Raw genomic sequence first — 20,772 nt, forward strand, 5'->3', positions numbered from 1 at the left:
ACAATTAACTTGAGAATGATGATGAAATCAATAGGTATTTTGGTACTTTGGTCAAAGTAACAGTGCTGTAGTGATGGGAGAGGGAACAGGGCAAAACTGTTAAAAAACAAACAAATAAACAAAAAAAAAAAACTACAGAAACCCACATCTCCTATATGTTTGTGAGGATCTGATCATTCAATTACTTTGAATACAGCATGGAAACTTGATATTATTCCTTAGTGTGTTTCTAGACTACTGGGTGACTTACCTTGATAAACAAAGTGAAATCCCTTAGCTGTTATTGGTCCAACTGAAGTAAATCGAATTGTGATCTGATTACCTGAACTCAGTGGAAGTGATTCTCCTACTCAACAAAACAGACACTAAGATATCACAAATAATTTCATTCAGTAAACCTAACAAATTATATTAATTTACACTGTCATTTGAAAACGTCAATCTACGTTCTATCAAATTACTTTACTATATCCTACTGACAATAAATTTTCTTTGGGTTCAGCTTCAATTGCAACCTTTTTTACTGACAGGCTTTAATTACGTTTTGATACATATTGCCTCATTCTTTAAAGAATCCTCAAATATTTATATTACATTAAACACCACAGACAAAGTGACTAAACATATTTACTTGATTACAATCCCAGCAAATAGTTTGTTATATTTTTCTCAAGCATTTGATTTACTATTAATTGTGTTTCTATTCTTTTTTCAACATAAAGAGTGAGTCTATTTTCTGTTTTTTTTTCTATCTTTAATATGGATGACATAAATCTCAACTTGCTCTACAATATCAATCAAAGTTCGTCTTCAATCAATAACTGATGCACGGCAGTTCTGTTAAAGGATACCTGAATGGGATCCTGAGAGGGAAGATAACAGAGAAGATTGCTGAGTTGGCCCATCATACACCTCAACAACATCGTGGAGTGATGTCTGGAAAAATACAAACTGGCCAAACACCACTGATCAACAGGAACCAGGAGAAGCAAACAAATCACCAACCATCCAAAAACGAAAACGAAAAACAAACAAAACAAAACAAAAAAAAATAGAAAGGAGGAGAGAGAGAACAAAGTATTACAATATAATAGTCACCTTTTTTTCTACCTTTAAAAGAGGATAGGTGCCAATTGGTGGATAAGCCTGACACACATATTTCAGGTCAGAAAAGTAATGACCATGGCCTAAAAGCAATAAATTTTAAGAAGACAATTTTTAAAAAAGTAAATGAAATGGGTATAACATTTAATTTATATCAGAAATCATAAGGTTGGCGAGTAATGCTTTATAATAATTACTTTTTTTATTTTCCCAGTGGTAGTTTGATTCTTATCACTTTGTGACTCTCTTCTCTTTTTCTAATTTTTTTTCTCCTCTTTTATACGAGATAAAGTTTAAATTTAGGGGATTCTTTTTTAGATTGCTTTTAAACTGCTATCTCATTATGGACAATAGTTTCACCAGAAGAATATAAGCAAGATACTTTTCAGGTATAGTGTTTAATTCACATTGTAAGTTAAAAATGATTTCTACACATTTGCTGTTAATTTTCTGCCAAAGTAAAGAAATATTTGTGAAACCTCAGCAATTGAGATATTATAAAATTTTACAAAGTGATTGTTTTCTCGTGGTAAGTACAAATTTGAAGTACTTACCAAGAGAGCTTTATAAAAAAGAGAGCTTTTACTTCATTTTGTACTTTTCCTTTAATTGTGAACTAATTTTACATGCAGAAACTACCCAAACTGTAACTTAAAACAAAGAACCTGTTCCAGAGCAGAAATCAGCTTGTGTTTTGTGATTTAAAAATGAAATGGATAACAAAAATTATCCTTAACACATTTCACTAAGTGGAAAATTTGTAGGGTTTAAAAAGAGTATGATTTTCTAAAAGTTTAATAATGAAAAAGCAAGGTCACTTCTATATATTGAAAATCTCATTATTGTTAATGAACTCTACACTGCATGAATACATATATTTTTAAAGTTCTTTATGTTTTACACCTTAAATTAAGGTTATGGTCATTCTTTGGTGATCCTATGAAGACAGGCGAGTTCATTTGAAACATGCTGAGTTTTGAATATGAACACATACACAAGTATTGTAAACAAAGCTATACTTATTTTCTTGGCCTGCTAAAATAAGCTGGTAATCTCAGTCCAGTTCTTTATGGGGTGAAAGAAGATGAACACAGATACAGGCTCATTGCTTTGAACAAACCCTGAACATTGAAGTGATAAATTTCATAAATAATACTCCTTACAACATTTCCTAGAAGTCATGAAAACAAATTTGTTTCTACCAAATCAGATGTATGTAGTAAATTATTTTAATGGTTTGCAAATCATGTGAAACATTTTCAGTTCAGACTTTTTTAAAAGATCCATATTTTTTTATCAAATCCGAAGCTATTTCAAAAGTACTCCAAAGAATATTGAGAAAGTTTTTGTTTTCTGTTTTTCCATTTGTTGAGATTGGTGTTGGGATGATCTGTTTTCAAATGAGTCTTTAAAAGTTTCTACCACAATGCTATTGACACTGCCTTTCCATGTGCAGGAACTCATCATAGGAACTTGGCTAAATCAAGTACACTGTGCGACAGGCTCTTGACAGATAACTTATTCTTTCTCTGTGTCTTTCTGGGAGTCATTAGAAAAAAAAAACAATTCAAATTCAACATCCTTTAACTCTTTATGTCTAAATATCTCAAATTTTCATTAGGAAATGTGCCCAATTGTCAAGCAAACTACTACATTTACAAGCAATTTCTAAAACAACCAAAATACACAGTAATCCAGGATCTTTTTCTAAGGAAAAACTGAAAAAAAAAAAAAAAAAAAAAGGACTCCCTCATTTTTCTTGTTTGTAGGCCTCTTCTTTTCAATTGTTACTTGTCTACACATAAACCAGTTTTGTGTCACCTGTAAATCGGATATGTAGACCGTAAATTTAACAATGCAGCCATTAACACCATATATTTACATCATGTTAAGAAAACAGCAGGGATTGACTAATGACTTTGAGTCATTAGTAACTTGTGCCATTAATGTCTTGTAGTACTACTTCTGAGATGAGTTTGGGAAGACTCAAGAAGGTTGAGGGTGAAGGAGTTGAGTATTGAATCTTTTCATATTAAGCAATCAGAAAGCTACTTTTTTAAAACTGTGACATACCTCTGCATTAACATTGCCAAGGAAATTTTATTGTATTATTTTTTTAAATTTTTTGTTTTCATATAACTACTCTTTTTGTTTAAGTGTAGTTGGTATACAATATTATACTGGTTATATTAGTTTCAGGTGTATGATATAGTCATTTGATATTTTTATATCTTACAATGTAATCAATCAACCCACTAGGTCCAGTAACCATATCTCATGGTGCTAAGTTATAACAATATTGTTGGTTATATTCCCCTTCATTTTTTCCACGGATCTCCCCAACCACCTCCCCTTGGCCAAAGGAAATTTTAAATTAAAAAATAGCTTTTATTAGGAAACAAAATAAATTTTACTCTGAGAGGGTACTGAATCATTATATTAAAAACAACAAAAATAGCTAAGTATGTTTTTAATAAGTTTATCTATAGGATGAAGAATCAAGAACACTTGCATAGTAGTTTGATTTCCTACATATTATCAGATTAACTATCATCTCACTAAAGTGATACATTAAAATTCTGAACCAAATCCCCCTTTCTTATCCAGAAATCTCAAGAGTTAAATGGTATCTCTTGTGTTTGCTTTGCCATTTTGTCTGTAAATGTCTTAATTTACTTAGTTTTCTTTTCTTTCTTTTTTTTTGGGGGGGGGGATTGTGGGTATATATGTCCTGTGGAAATTGTAAAGGGCAAACAGAGTATCTTTCTCTAATTATGTAAATAGTGGCATTTTAAAAATAAGATGTCCTTTATTATTGTATTAGTTTTCTATTGCTGTGTAATAGATAATCACCAACTTAGCACCTTAAAATCACACAAATTTATTATTCCACATTTTGATGGGTCAGGAGTCTAGGCATGGCTCAGCTGTGTTCTTTGCCCAGGATCTTGCAAGGCTATAGTCAGGGTGTCAGCTGGGCTGAATTGTCATTAGGAGGCTCGACTGTGGAAGAATCTGCTTGGAAATTCATTTAATTTGTTGGCAGAATTTCGTTGTGACCGTTTGACTATATATTTGTATCCTCAGCTATTTTCTGACTCTTAGTTGGAGGCTGTCCTCAGGGTCTAGTGGTTGACTACAGTTTCTCTGAGGTTTGTTTTAGTCAGGTTGGGCTGTGATAACAAAATACCATAGACTCATAAACAACACTTCTTTCTCACAATTCTGGAGGCTAGGAGTCCAAGATCAAGGCACTGGCAGATTCAGTGTCTGGTGAAGGGCCCATTCCTGGTCCCTGGAGATGTGTCTTCTTGCTGTGACACATGGCAGAGGGGCAAGGATCTCTCTTAGGCCTCTTTTATAAGGGCCCTCATCCCATTCATGAGAGCTTCATCCTCACAATCTACTCATCTCCCAAAAGCTCTGTTTCCAAATACTATCACATGGGGCATTAGGATTTAACATATGAATTTGAGGGGGACATAAGTGTTCAGTCCATGGCAAATCCCTTCACAGTTCTTGGCCCTGTGGGCTCACTCAGTATGGCTGATACTTCATGAGGCCAGCCAAGAGAATCTCTCTACTTAGTTTTCTTATGTTCAGAGAAGTGTAAGCCTTCTGCTTCTAAAATATTCTGAATGGCCAACTGTAATCTTTGCATGTTTGAGACTGATGTAGGAAAGAATTGTGAAAGAGTTTAAGGTGGATCAAAAGATACCTGGATGCTGTTTTTTAGTAAGCAGGATGTTGCATAGCATACCCATCTGAGTCACGTGTGTTTATGGGGGCTGTGGCATATGCAGTGGATTATTATCCAATGGACAGATTTTTGCTTCTATTCATAAATTAATTTCAGCATCCTGTCTATCTGTCTATCTATCTATCTATCTATCTATCTATCTATCTATCTATCTATCTATCTATTGTCTACCTACTTACTTACCTGTTTTTGGTCATTTGAATTGTCTTCTGAACCACTGTAACACCTTACTGGATCCCTCATTAATTCATGAGTTAAATAAAAATGTTAATGCATATTTATTTTATATTAGTATGGGAGTCATGATTGTGCACTCTTTAAAACAAAACAAAACAAAACAAAACAAATAAAACAAAACAACTTTTAATGCTGATCTAGATGCTAACACTTCACTTTAATGAATGGACCACCCTTCTATTTCTAGTTATTTTTATTAACTCCCAAAGTCAGAGCTGATTATGCCTTCTGGTATTCTATGCATCTCAGCTCCAACTTTCTTTCCCTTTCTCTGAAGATGTGCACATAGATATGAAAAGTACTTTGCTCTTAGGCTATTAGAGTAGGCTATAAACGTGAAGCAGTTTCTTATGAGAAACACTATTTTAAAGGATTTTTTCTCCTTCTTTAAGCATAGTATATGTAAAAAAATAATGTTTTAACTCATTTGTTGTAAAAGCCATTTTTATAATGTTATATGTATTACTGCAAGCTTAAAAAAAGTAAGGAAAGGGATGCCCAATAGGTAGAAATAAACATGTAAATATCCCTACAAATAAACCTATGCAAATAATCTATCATCATGCCTGAAACTACTTCTGATCCTCTTATTTTCCATATATTTTATTCAAGAATACAGTTTATTAATTCAAGTAGCATTTGCTGATTCTTTTCTGTGATGTACCAGAAACTGGGGTTAAAAAGTTGATCAACACATCAAGGGTTCCTGCTCTTAGACTCCATTAATTATATTTGAAGTCATTTGTTGGCACCTTACCTTTATTCCACCTAAGCAAAGATGTTAAATTAGCCTATTACATTAATATAAACCAACAACAGGGCACTCCATGCAGATCAGTGCTGTGTTAATCATTTACCTCATTTTTCTAAGCAAGTCCTTGACCAGTCCTTGGGCAATATTTAGGGGAGTTGCAGTCCCATTTTAAAGAAATCTGTAATTTAGGTTTTTAAAAAATCATGTAAAAGTCTGATTATATCACTTAAATAGAGGAAACCTTTCATTTAGATCATATTGGTAGGGTGTTTATTCCCACTTTAACATTTTGTCCTGGTTCATTTGCTTCCTCATGAGCAAAAAAAGTCAGATGATAAAGTCAGATGAGACAAGGTATTGTGTCTATCTATGCTTCTTTGTTGATAAAGCAAGATTTATTTGACATCTAATTTTAACAGTATCATACCCAACCAAGACACTAGGCAGGGTTCCCTTCCTTGAGAAGTTTTGCATGGTATGAGTGTTCATTTAAGTAAGTTTCAAAAAGCATCTGTTTCCTCTTCTACATCAAACTCTGTCAAGTCCTTTATCCTTTGGCCACATTCATTTAACTCATGAGACTTTGTTCATTGTGCTTAATTTAGCCATGCCAAATATAAGTCAACAGATGATGGGAGAATGCCTGGATGACATAAACAGACTCCTGAGCTTTAACATGGCTAAATTGTTAGACTACTCAGTGCAGACAAACAGTCACTTCGTAAGTCTCATTGTGGAAAACAGTATAATGGGTACCTGGGGTGTGACATGATATACTAAATGGTTTACTGTCCAGAGGAGTGTACATTATTTTAGAATAGGAATAAATAGAAGAGAGAAGTTAAACGCTCCCCTTTCCACTAAATTCTTCTCTGGAATATTGCTGAAATGTTCTGCCATGGTCTAAGCAAGTCAGAAACTTTTGGAAGTTACATTTAGTTCTTGTGCCATCAAAATAACTAGCTAGTGCATTGTACAGAGGCCCACTGATTTAGCAATTAATTCACTTTAAATGAGGTCAATAAAAAAAAAAAAAACATGGACATGGTTACTGCTATTCAGTGATCAGGATTGGAGTTATTGAATTAAAAATGAAAGTTGAGTTTATGCAAATAAAGGATTTCAATTTTGTTGTAAATTTTGTTTTTCTCTCAGAAGGGAATAACTCACAGACTATCCCGATGGCACACTAGTGTGAGAAGGAAAACAACTCAGAATCAGACTGGGCCATGGGTAAGGGAACTGATCTAACCACTACTATGGAAGGTGGTGATGATAAGTTAAAATTAAAATGTCTAAGAGCTTGTGGTAAATGCAAGTGTGATTGAAACTTGCTTTGATGTAAAAGGGTTCAAATTTGGTGGAGAATGGTAGGGCCGTAGGTCTCTGTGGGCAGTGGTAGCTCTGCTAGTCAGATGGGTGATACTGTGTACTAACATAACAACGTGTCTTTGCTCCACCACAGAATGGATAAAGCAGCTTAAAGATTGTCAGCATCTGCAGCCGAGCAGATTTCAAAGGACTGACACTTTCAAATTACCATTCAATGGGTCTGTAATGCTCTTATCAAGAATATTATAATAAACTGCCTAATGAAGAATTAAGGATTCAGGTTCTGGAATCAGACTCCCTAGGATTGAATCCCGGATGTTATTTCAACACACGGAAGTTATTTCAACTTTCCATGCCTTAATGTACTCATCTGTAAAATAGGAATAATAAATGTACCTAACCAAGTAGGATTGAGGTGAATATTATATAAATTGATACTTGTAAAACACTTTGAACAGTGTCTGAAACATAGCAATAATATGTATATTACCGTGTTTCCCCGAAAATAAGACCTAACCGGAAAATAAGCCTTAGCATGATTTTTCAGGATGACATCCCCTGAACATAAGCCCTAATGCATCTTTTGGAGCAAAAATTAATATAAGACCCAATCTTATTTTTGGGGAAACACAGTAGTTACTGTTGATAATAACTCAGCTTTAGAAATATACTTGCTGCTAATTCAATTAACTGATAGGCAAAATTTAATTGGCCTTTGATGTTACATGCCATATACTTTCTCATCTTCTGCGTTCCATGCACTCATTTTTTTAGAACAAATGATAAAACTGATTGAGTTAGAAGAGTATTCCAGCTATTTTGGTCAAGCTTCATTATGATTTCAAAATGGCTATGCACTTCTCTAACTACTTGATTTTATATTCTATCCTTTTGGGTGGAATATGAATATATAATTAGCAGCTTTCTATATGGGCGAAGAAAAGAGAAGCTTTCACTGAATTCTTTAACTACACTGCGCACATTGCCTCCTACACACGCCAGGTCTCTTCTGCTGGCTCAGTACCAACAACCCCTCAACTCTCAAAGTTCTACTGAAAAAGAGCTCTTTAATTGACAGGATTTGCATTTATTTTAGGATGACAGATGAAGGAGTACATCATAGGGCAACATTTTTAAAGACTTTCTCAGTTTTTCTATAAAATCAACAACTTTTGTACTTTTATTTTTGTTTGCCCCCTTGATCTTAAATCTTAAATCCTCTTCCCTCTTTTGCAAAGGGAAACTCCATTACAAAGATATATTCCCATACAGAAGAGTGTCTGGGCAGAAAAAGAAATCGAAAATATTATAAATTCCTATTAAGCTCTAAGCTTGATTCTCAATACACCTGGAACTGCTTTTTCAAAATCTATACATTCTTTAGTATTCCAGGGTTCATTCTAATTATATTAGGCACTCAGCTGGTTGGTCACTGTGCTAATTTTTTTAAAAATAATTCAGCTCTGTTTTACTTAGCTTGCCTTTTATTGACCGACATAGCACAGAAGAAAACACACACATGCACCCACACTACTAAAAACAGAAATAAAGAATATGCAAATCAAAGATATGTCTGGAACAGTACTTGATTATGTGAGAAAGAATAAAAAATGACTGCTGGTGACATAAGTAATCAAAAAGTTTAGCTAGCTTTATATGCATTTTGGTTCATACTTTCAGCTCATGTGAATATTTCAACACATTGCAAAAATGCTCACATGTGTTAAAGTCTTCCTTTTCATATTAGTCACAGATGGAACTCTTAGCTATCTATACACTTTGAATTTAAAACTACTTATTGTATAAACATCTCCAAGGTTGCATTTTGAGACCATTATACTACTTGGATATCTCATGACTCTAAAGGCTTTCTCATTTAAAGATGACTACAAGGTACCCAATTAAAACTTCAATTTTATGAAAAATATAAATAAAAATCAAATATAATGAAAATGTACTCTTAAGAGCACCAAAAGGTAGACCTCTTAAAATCACTCTCAAATCAAATCAGTGCACGACTTATTTTTAAAAATAGTCACCTAGTATTGGAAAAGGGAAGGAGTTTCATTAATTGATAAAATAATAAGTGACAGTTTTATCAGTGTTATGGAAACTTGTATTTTTTTATGAGATTCCAAATACTCATACTTATTATTACAGTACAATACTGGTGACTATTAACTTATAGTGAGGTGCTTTATCCATGTTAATACGACATTTTTAATTAGTCATGTGCATCATATACTAATTATCTAGGAGGCTATTAAAATCACTATATACAAGCCTGGCTCCAACCTACATGTTGGGGCCAATCCTGGTCTGGAGAAAATAATCTAGAAGTGCCAGGTTAGTAGCTCACAAAGGACAATGAGATCATTTTGGATCTGAAAAGAAATATGCCAAAGCCTTATTATCGTTATTTTGTAAAATTAGAAAATGAAATATATTATTAAAAAAAAAAGAATTTCATGGTTCTGACCATGACACCCAATTATCCAGTACTAAGTAGCTACAGAAAACTAGTCCTTCTTCGAACTCATAACAGTTAACAGAATCCTAATTTATTTTTCTGGTGTGATACTTCTGTCAATCGATAAACTAGGTTTACTGACTGAATCCATAATATTTACTTTTGGGATTCCCTAGGGCTGGCATTCTGTCTGTATTGTGACCATTTCCTTACCACTCAAATTCCAAAATTGTTCATTTGACATATTTTAAACATATAGACATTGTAAAATACCCTCTTATAGAATCTATACTTCAATTTTCTTTAATTTTTCCAGTATCAAGTATTTACTTAACTGCAAACCAGCGGCTTGCCTGCAATTTGGTGGTTGTAACATTTTCCAACAGCTGAAAATTAATTTGGTGTTTAAAAAGCAATGAAATCAAGAAAAACACAATAAGCAATTCTGTTGCATGTCTAAAGAATTAAAACAGGAAAGCAAAATGATAAATTTAAAGTGTTAGACTATTTTATTAACACTTTTATTTTTAACTTAATTTCAATTTGGATGAGTATTTTTCTTTGTGTTTAAGATTGTATTCTACATATTTGGCAGTCTGCCAAATCCCAACAAGGCCAGAAAGGTCAGGAAAATATTCTCACATGGATTATAACATACATTTGTGGGATTTTTTTTAATTATGGAAATTTCCAAAGTTGAAAGAATAGTAAAATGAATATGCATGAACCCATCATCCTGTTTCAAAAATTATCAACAGTTGCCAGTTCTGTTTTATTTGTTGTCTCCCATCCCTTCTGTATCCTCAACCTGGGAGAGCTTTAAAGCAACTCCCAATGTCATATCCTTTTTCAATATATGATTCAGTATTTATCTCTAATAGATAAGGACTTAAAAAACAACCATAATTATAATTACCATATCTATCAAAACTAACAACGTTTTTCTATCACTTAATAAAAATATCTTGATTCCATGTCCTGATTTTCTCTAAAAAATATATTCTAATAGTTACTTTGATCAAATCAGGATCCAAACAAAATCTATACATTTGATTTGGTTGATATGTTACGGGGCTTTTCATGTATAAAATCCCTGGCCTCCGTGTTATTTTCAACATCAACTACTTATGGAAAAATATGGGTCTGTGAGAATAAAATAAAAGTTAACTGATTGAAATTTTACTGTCATCTGTCTAGTCTATGAGTATGTAGAGAGTTGATTTTATAAAGTTACTGAAAAGCAAGTAACTTTGAAGGGCATCTCTGGAGGAGAGAGGGCTTTCTGTAGACACAGCTCCTAATCCCCCTAAGTCTCATTTCAAACGGAGCAGCTTTATTTCCCTCTGTTTTATTTATAGGACTTTCACATACAATTCAGCATTAAGCCTGAATTCAAATTCTTGTGTTCACTGAATTCTTTAACTACGCTGCGCACATTGCCTCCTACACACACCAGGTCTCTTCTGCAGGCGCAGTACCACAACCCCTCAACTCTCAAAGTTCTACTGAATAAGAGCTCTTTAATTGGCAGGATTTGCATTTATTTTAGGATGACAGATGAAGGAGTACATCATAGGGCAACATTTTTAAAGACTTTCTCAGTTTTTCCATAAAATCATCACCAGTCATCTCTTCAACTTGGGCTCTAGTCTCATCTTGTTGAGAGTCATGCTTGCACATTTTCGTAACAGAAAGAATTTCAGGCCTGCTTATTCTTATTATAGATGTCATTCTACAATGATGTAATTCTACCATATTCTGAGATTTATTTTCTGGGACCAGTGTCTGTTAGAAATGTCCAATTAAAGGGAGAGAATTTGCTGTTGCTAGAAATTTAGAAAATGGGATATCTGGTGTCTTCATTTATTTACTGAATAAATAACATTTACATAAAACACCCAAAAGTTATATTAAGAATATTAATTAGTTACCATCCATCATACCCTTACTATATGTAAGCATCTGTACTAAGCTCTTTATACACATCAGTTAGATTGACCCACAAAACATTGAGGTAGGCACTATTATATCTATTTTAAATATGAAAAATACAAAAACAAATAAGTTAAGACAACTATCAAAAATTACAAAGTCAGCAAGGGGAAGAGCCAAGATTTGAGGTCATGGAATACGACCTATCCTGAGCCTGGTCTCTTAACCTGGTATGGGGTGTACTAGTGAATAAAGTAGTTTTGAAAAACCATTGAGGAAATCTTAAGGCAGCAAAACCCTACAATTAAAATTCATGATAAAGATTTTGAACTAAAAGGAAAAATATATTTTGTTAAGAAAGGTGGGGAAGTTATTTTATAGTACATATATTTATACATCTATTTGTCCTAAACGACCAAATACTTATTTAATATCATTAAGAACACAGGAGTAAATTTCTGTTATCTTGAAAATATACTCATATCATTTATATGAAAATGTATTTTTCCCAAATAAGGTGTTATATGTTCTGTAGACTATTAGCACTCTTTAGGAATAGGTTTCAGAATTCAGAGCAGTAGCTGGATCTCTTAAATAGCTTCTGTTGTCATAAATATTACAAAATAAAAGGTTAATAGTAAAGAGCCTGGGATTTGCAGTCCTGTAAACCTGGATTTGACCAGCTTTGCTACTTACTGTTGTGTGACCTTGACCAAGCTACTAAGCCTTTCTAAATATTTTTCCTAATCTGCAAAATAATACCCCGTCCATAGGATTGTTGTAAAGATTAATCTGTAAGCATCTTGCCTAGCAGGTGCTTAACATACACACCCGTACCCCACTCTCTGTCACACACACACACAGAAAAACACACACCACAACCTGTGACCTTTTCTAATCTCTTCCTTTAAAAAGACTTAAAATCAAAATGTCATTTTATAAATAAAATAAATTAACCATTCAGTTTTTAAATTCTGCCAAACGTGCTGGTCAGTAGTAATTGTCAGAAGCAATCTTAACAATGACAATAATAATAATCATAGACTATCAATTTTGGTAGAGGTCTTATCAGTCATTTAGTCCAAATCTTCAGATGCTATACATATATTTTTAGTCCCTGACATTCCCAAAAGAGTACATGCCTACTTAATGGAGTATAAAGGGGTTGTTGGAATAAATCTACAGAATATGTACTGTTCAAAGAACACACTGAATTGTGTTATCGGGAAATTGTCTGATTTATTGTTTCAGTTCCCCAAAAGACTTTTCTTCTACAGTTATTTTTTTTTTCTATTTAGAAACTATTTTAAACTGCATTGTCCATAACTGAAGAAAGAAAAAAAAATTATGCTAGTGTGGAAAAGGGCACAGATCAATTTAATTCCTTTTAAGAAAATTGATAGATACGTTCAAACAAACCAACCTTCCACTGAACAAGTTAAATCCCACTTTTGAGAGATGGTCTTTTCTTAAGTCAGAATTACACCTCCTGGAAAATTAGTGATACAAGGGCCAGTGGTGATTAATAACTAGTGGTCTCATACCAGACGAATCTAAACCCTATGCATGGGTTATGCTTGAAAGCAATTACCAGAAGGCTCTTAAGATTTTAAAATGCACATCCTCATAGAAACAATATAAAAATAATAGGTGTCCAGATTAACTCACAAGACCAATCTGACCTGAAATCAGTGTAGTTCATGAACATAACAGAATATTTTCACTGTACAAGAGATTTTGTGATCACCTGGTTCAATTCTTTGTTTTACAAATGAGGTAGATGAAGCTCCAAGAGGTTGAATGACGGATTTCATAGCAGTCCTATAGGAAAATGCATTGTAAGCTCCAACTAGAATAGCAAGAAATGTATCCCAACAGGATTTGGGACTTCATTGAAAGAAGAGTTTAAAGATCTTAGAGACGAATGGAAAACACTGCATAATCTTGTTATGCCTGTACTGTTATATGCACAGGCATGTCCAAGTTGATCATTAAGGTGGATAAATGGGGAAAAGTGAAATTTTTATACTGAAGTGCAGAATATTCAAATTGCAATAAGCATGTGTGTAGACTGAGAATGATTATACCCTTGTTCTTAATTTAAATTAATAATTTACTTTTGAGGTCCCATTCATATTTTTTTCTGCCTAGTCTCATCCAATACTTGTCTTTTCCCCCCATCAGAGGATGAAAGCCCCTGTAGCTTCATTGTGTGATGAAGTATTTAAGTTCCTTGTGTTGTCTGGATATATCAGAAGCTGTGAAGTGAAGAATCATTCTAAATAATCTAAATGACTTAAGCTATAATTCCAATGGAAATAGCTCATATTATATTGTAAAGAAGCTTTTTATATAACATTTGCATAATTTATTCATAGAACTGTATAAAACATTTAGCTTTTAAAAGAAGCTCTGTGAAAAATGTGTTTTGGATTGTCTTCAATAAAAAAATGGTTGCAAATTAATCATTCTTTTTCTGAACGCAGAAGGTACTAAAATAGCATCACCTCCTCTCTTCCCAACTTACTTGTAGGAATAGTTAACTGTTCAATGCCCTGACCAATGGTAAAAATAGAGACAAATAATTTAAAAATGAGATTTCAAATAAACCAACAAACTCATCTATTTAATAATTTGTTTCTCATTTCCATAGCAAATGATTAATGTTTTCAGAATAATTAATGTTTTAACTAAATATTTCAAATTAATTTATAGTTACATTATCATTATTAATTAAGAACTTATATATAAGGAATACAAATTATTTGTGCATGTGACTCACTTGTATTATGTATCGGTTGAATGGTTTACAAATCCATAGTAACTAGCTTCAGAACAGAAATGGGACACTATTTTGTTTCTTCAATGAATGAAACCTCTTTTAATGGAGCTTTTGTTAAGACTCCCTCTGGATATCAAGGGATTAATATGTGATTGCATAAAATTATTCAAGTTCCCTCAAGTATGTCTGACCTTGATCAAAATTACCATCACATAATTTCCATTTCCTTCCACATGTCCGTTCTTCTATTTCTTTTTCTTTTTTAAAAGGAATTTTTTTTTATTTCTTGTATAACTGTTATTCTGAATAAATAACTAAATTTTACTTCTTAATTTTTAGTTGTTAAATAGCCATTACAGTTAAATAATGCTGAGCCCTAAATAGCAATAACCATTAAGCAAAGAAATCACATGTAAAATGCGACTATTATAATTTATTTGATATGATATTCTAAAATAAATAAGAGACCTTGAAAACATTTGAACAGTATACTGTAAAAGGGTCACATGTGTCTTGCACTTAAATTTTGAAAATCAGTGTAAGTTAAAAATCTTACACTAATTTCTATTTTTATACATTATTTTCATATTTATAAATGATAGGTACAGATAATATTCTGATTTCAATTTGTTAATTCCAAATATTCTTTCAGGTTAATTTGAACTTAATTTATGGATTAGATGATTCATTTTAATTCAGCAGAGAGTGAGGCAGAGCCACAAGAAAAAAATTCAAAGGAAGCTTATTGTCACTCTTTTATACCTACATTTGCTACACTTACTTATGCTGCCAGGATTTTATATGTATTTACTGTGTCAGGGTTTACTTATGATAGTTTGAGCAGTAGGTGTTATTATCCCCATTTGGAGGATGAGGAAACTGAGGCCCCAAGGCCACCCCAAGGGAAACTTGTGCAGCTGAGACTCACATCCAGAGCCTCTTAAACTAACACCCACTTTTAACTATTGTTGTAAACAATTGCATATCAGACATATTGGACACTCAGTGTGGATCATTTTTAACATTTCCTTCCCCTATGGTAAAAGTATTTTCATTAGTAATCAGAAAATAAGCAAATATTAATGGCTAGAAAAGAAATACAGTGTCAAAATTATTTTATTAACCTGTTACATATATAATGGTATTATACTAATATGTATAATATGTATAATTGTATAGTTGCATAATTACGTGTAATAATATATACTATAATAGTTAACATTTCAAAATAAAGTAAATGTCATGGTATGGAAAAGATAGATGCAATCGAGTAACAGTTTAATTATATGAATGTAATATTGAAAAACATGGCAAAACAAATTTTTACTTAAGTTTGGACTTCATATCATTCTTTTAAATTGTAAGCAGAAATATGTAATAAAATCAAAGTAACTGCATGGCGTTGCTTAAATGAACTAAGTCAAGTTCAGTTTCTTTGCTTTACAACCATTGCTCTATCATGTTGATACAATTTAAATGAAGAAATATATAATACAATGGGGCTGGAAACATGAATTAAAGCGAGCTGGAACGATTCCAAATCATTAAGACTTACTCTAAAAAAAGATTGTGTTTTCTTAATTTAGTGGGTCAAGGGAAAAATCTATGGTCAAATAAAGTAAAATACCATTACTGAATGTGTATGTGTGTGGGGGTGGGAAGTAAAAGCATTAAAAAAAAATTGCACATTTCAGTGGATGTTTATATTGATTGTCAGCTTTCTATAACATTTTTCAAAACAATTCTTTTGCATCAAAGGGACTAAATAAAATCACACGTCCTGTTTATTTTTTTTTTAATTTTATAGATAAAAAGCTAAAAATACTGAATTATTCCACTGAATGAGTGGTTCCTGGTACCCTGTGACCCCTCTTCCTATATGGTCTCCTCCAACTTCTCTGACTTTGTATATCTAGATTCTCCGACTCATTCTCTTAGCTAATGTCTAGTCATGTTTGAAGACTCAACACAGAAGCTGTCACTGAGTGTCCACTACCATTACTTCAGCATTTTTGGATTCAGGGTTGCTCACATATGCTTCTGCGTATTCTGGTCATATAAATTGTCACATTTTGAAATTTTGATTTTAGTATATTTTTCCTCCAGTAGTTGAGATTACTTATTTGTGTATCCCAGTATCTATTTCCCTGGCACTCATCACATGTTTGTGCCATGAATGTAGAAACAACTATGTACACAAAGAAAAACAGAATAAAAACTGCTGAGATAATGTTTTCACTCTTTTCAGGTAATCATGATACCTTGTAATCATTTCAAATAGCAAGTGTTAAAAAAGATTGTGTCAGCATGGCTCTCGTTTTTCATATCCTTGTTTTATCTCACAAACAATATTATTTAAGCAATTATCAATCACATCTGATAGGGCTTCCTTAAATATAAATTGAATTGTCATAAGTTTTTTAAAAAGAATAACAAAAGTAACAGTATTTAATTCAGTTTACTGGTGATTGATGCCCTCGTACACTGTTAAGGAGGCAACAGAAAAGGCTACTAGTCAAACAAAAACAAGCTGACTGTCCTCTGCCAAATCTCTCCTAACTTGAGAAAAGATATCTGCCTGGACACCAGATCCATTTTACAATATTTATCATGAGCTATTCTGTATCTGTGCTAGCCCCAGAGGTTCAGGGTCTGCCCTCTGGACCTGCTCCCTTGAGTATTTTCTGCTGATAACCTCAAACAGAGACACACGTCATTACTTTCTGTCTTCTAAATGTGTCGTGATTCTAATCAATCACCTCCTTTCTTCTCCATTCACATTATTCTATCCTCAATTAAAAGCATTTATGACCTAAAACAATAAACATGAAAGTATGTCACCTCTGCTGGAATAGGTCACCTGGGACTTTATCTCTATTTTATAAAGAACTGAAAGTTTAGAAATAATCAGTAATTTGCCATAAACATATTCACCAAGAAGTCACCATACTGTGGCCTTTATAAAAAATATAACAAATTAGAAGTCAGAGTTTTTGTACTTCAGTAACAGGTCGGATTACAAAAAAAAAAAAAAAAAAGTGTGTGGTGCCCAGGATAGGTGAAAACGATACATATTAGCAATCTAATTCCAAATAACGTCATACACTTCTAGTGTCAACGAAATATCAATCATTTTAGGAAAATGAGGTAGTGTCTTTATTCCTTTTTTTTGTTTTTTCATAAAGTCTTACAAATACCTTTTAGAATGTCTTTAAGTGTTGCCCCACATGTCTGAGGCACTGAAGAGGGCAAACATGACTTTACTGAATGGGTGTACTTGTACGATATACATCATGGGAGTATATTCAATGGAAGAGTGAAGAAGGCCAGATTAAGTTGGAAAAGGGAAAGCAGTCAGCACCAACCCCCATCATCTCCTTCTCTAATTCTTTCTAAGATAGATACACTGTCCTGTGAAAAATTGTTACATGATGAAATTTACTCATTTATGTCATCCATCTCTTAATCACTATCTATGCCAGGTACTCAGGGTCAGCATGAAGCTGGGCATTCTCAGCTTGCTAATAATTTGTTGCTTCTTCAAACCAGTATTCTTTAATTACTTCCTGAGATTAACAAGAAATTGTTTTTCAAGTAATAAAAACTTTATAATTTTTATCTTCAAAATACGGGATTTATTATATGAATATGAATTTATAAAAGAGTATTTATGAACCAGACAATACATATAATAGGAGACATAATAAACATCAACTGTTCACATAAATCACCTGGTGAGCAACCTTATGGCCAGCATAATAAATTTCAGAATTTCAATTGATGGCAACTGCTGATTTTGGTTAACATTCGGTTTACTCATTTTAGACATTGATGGTACAGATTATAAAATGTAATATGGAACCTACATTAGCCTGTCCTAAATGTACTCAAGAGAGAGAAGTAATCAGAGGGAAAAAGAGATTTAATTTAGTTGTTAGGGGTGTGTGGGAGTGGGAGTGGGAGTGTTTGTGTGTGTGTGTGTGTGTGTGTGTGTGGTGATTGCCAGTTGAAATAGATGGGGATTCCAGTTGGGGGTGGGATCAATTTTTATTTTTGTGTCTTGATGCCTGTGCAGCCCCAAGAACAGTCTCTGAAGTTAATTCAAATATTGACATCACCAGTGTCAACCCTCACAGATATTAAGGTTAATAAAGTTCACTAGGATATAGCCATTTAATAACAATTGGAAGAGAAGTAAAACTGAAAGAAGACTGCACTATGCCTGGAAGTCATACACCTGAGATCTCCTTTTAGTTTTCGTGTTTAAAAGGCATGCTCCATTACTAAACAGAAAAATTAATTTTTAACTTTATCATTAAAAAAATCAATACTTTAAAAATGTATTTTTGTTTAAAGCTGATTGGTAATATAAAGCAGAGGTGATAACTTCTCTAAGATAAACTTAATGAAAGAACTTTGTATATTTTTCGTTGTATTTTTATTTTATACATAAAACATATAGTAGTATACTTCAAGCTGCAGATTGTTAGTAATGACTTAGAGAAAAGGACAGTAAGGAAAATGAATGGGGATGAGGTATGGCATGTGTCTACTGTTTAATTTCTTTACAGAGGAAGAGCTTGAACACAGAGAAATGATGGATGATTTCTGTAGACTGCACTACTCAATAAATATATGAAGGCCACCTTGAGCTGTGAAATCTACTCTCTCTACAAAATGAAAAGTTTCTGAGCTGACCCATGCTTGTTACCCTGAACGTGAAACTTGCTATACTTTAGAGCTACATGTTACTTTTCAGAGATTGACTGGTTATGTGGAAAGCATTCATGAAGTACTACATATTAAGTAATAGTCACAAATATGAACATACCAAAAACGGGGTAGGGAGGAGATAACACTCCGTAACATCCTTTTTCCTTTCCAAGCGAATTTCTCATTTCTCCCCCTCACCACCAGCCCGCACCCCCCTCCCCATGTCCAGCTTGCAAAATTTTTCTCTCTTCTCTCTGAGAGAATCCTCCTCTCTGAGGCCCAGTCCTAAGCTTTGCCCAGCTTTTCCCAGTCTCTTAGGTCCAGTCCTAAGCTTTGGACCTCAGTTTTTCCTACCCTTTCACTTTTCTATTTCTCTCTCTCTCTCTCTCTCCATTTTCTTGACTATATTATACAACCCTACTGAATTATCTGAAAACTTGCAAATACCTCCTTCGTAGGGGGAAAAAAAATAAAATAAAGTGAGTGAACAAAGAAATAAACCAAAGCAAGGGAAGGAGTAAGTCTAAGAAAACTCATGCTATATGCCTTTCATACAAGAGTTATAGAAATCTAACTGACTATTGCATTTTGTATTGCCCTTAATTACGTACTCAAGGTTTTCTAGAAGTGTTTTCACCCTGAAGGTCAAGACTTTAATAGTTTATAAAATCAATTTATTGCATCAGAGCAAGCATTATATTTTCAATGAATTAGAGCAGTATGGAATAGAACAGAACAGAACAGAACAGAATACATCAGATGCATTTCAGAAAGAAATGGAAATTAATGGGGCTGAGAGGCAAAACATTTCTTCACGTGGATCTTAGGCAAAGAGTTTGAAAGTCTATAATGACAATAGGTGCTAAACTATCAATCTTTATGTAAAAACAAAAATTTAATTCTGAAGAATATTTACTTTCATGCTTTGTTAGAACAATTAGCTGAGATCCATTCACATTTTGGCACAGATTACAGGAACAGAAAAGTAACTGTGGCTCGTATTCCAAAAGTACAGGCTGATCAGTTTAAGCAAAAGTTTGTGTGAGAGCAGTGCTATATCATTGTTTATTTAGGAATACATTTAGAGAGGAAGCTCATATTCCAAGAAGACAAAATAATTCAGCTTTGTAGACAGCTACCTCCCAAGGGCAGAAATGATCTACAACAGGGAAAGAATGAAGAATGTTCCTTTTATGTATTTTACCAGCTGTGTGGAACAGAATGGAAGTTCTTGTGGGTAGAGAAGTTTAAGAACATATTTATGTGTAGCTGTTACCTTAAAAAACAATCTACCTGTATAATGATCATAATTTTTTTTGCTTTACAAATGACTGGAGAAGTACTCAAGTTAATAATTAACTTTTGGATTTCCTAAGTTAAAAAGAAGGTAGTAAATCACCTATTTCCGTGGTGAATTATTTGTTAGGATCAATTGTTTCTTGCATTTATGGTAGGACTCCCTATTATGGAAACTGTACTAAATGTGCTTGCCAAGTCCCACTAGTGTGTGCATGTGGTCTAGTAGCTATTTTGTTTCTTAATAGGGGTATAGGTTAATTGGATGGGTTTTCAAATATACTAAACTCTAGACCACTCCCATTTGCTGACAGAATACATTTAGAGATCTTCATCCATGCCCAAACATTCTTGAGAACTTGTGAAGGCCATGTGAAGTGGTATTTATAAGT

The 20,772-nt window shown here is 33.2% G+C and overlaps 1 protein-coding gene across 1 annotated transcript in view; it reads right to left on the reverse strand.

The window, feature by feature from the left end:
* CSMD3 (CUB and Sushi multiple domains 3) overlaps positions 1-20,772 on the reverse strand; it is a 1,093,095-nt gene that overhangs the window by 175,520 nt on the left and 896,803 nt on the right. Inside the window, exons 33-34 of the mRNA XM_033126920.1 lie at positions 852-965; positions 251-346 (exon numbers count right to left, since the gene is read on the reverse strand). Of these exons, the coding sequence (XP_032982811.1) occupies positions 251-346; positions 852-965 (210 nt within the window). The remainder of the gene's footprint in view (positions 1-250; positions 347-851; positions 966-20,772) is intronic.

The sequence above is a fragment of the Rhinolophus ferrumequinum genome, chromosome 14 (genome assembly GCF_004115265.2).
Source record: "Rhinolophus ferrumequinum isolate MPI-CBG mRhiFer1 chromosome 14, mRhiFer1_v1.p, whole genome shotgun sequence".
Classification (NCBI taxonomy): domain Eukaryota; kingdom Metazoa; phylum Chordata; class Mammalia; order Chiroptera; family Rhinolophidae; genus Rhinolophus; species Rhinolophus ferrumequinum.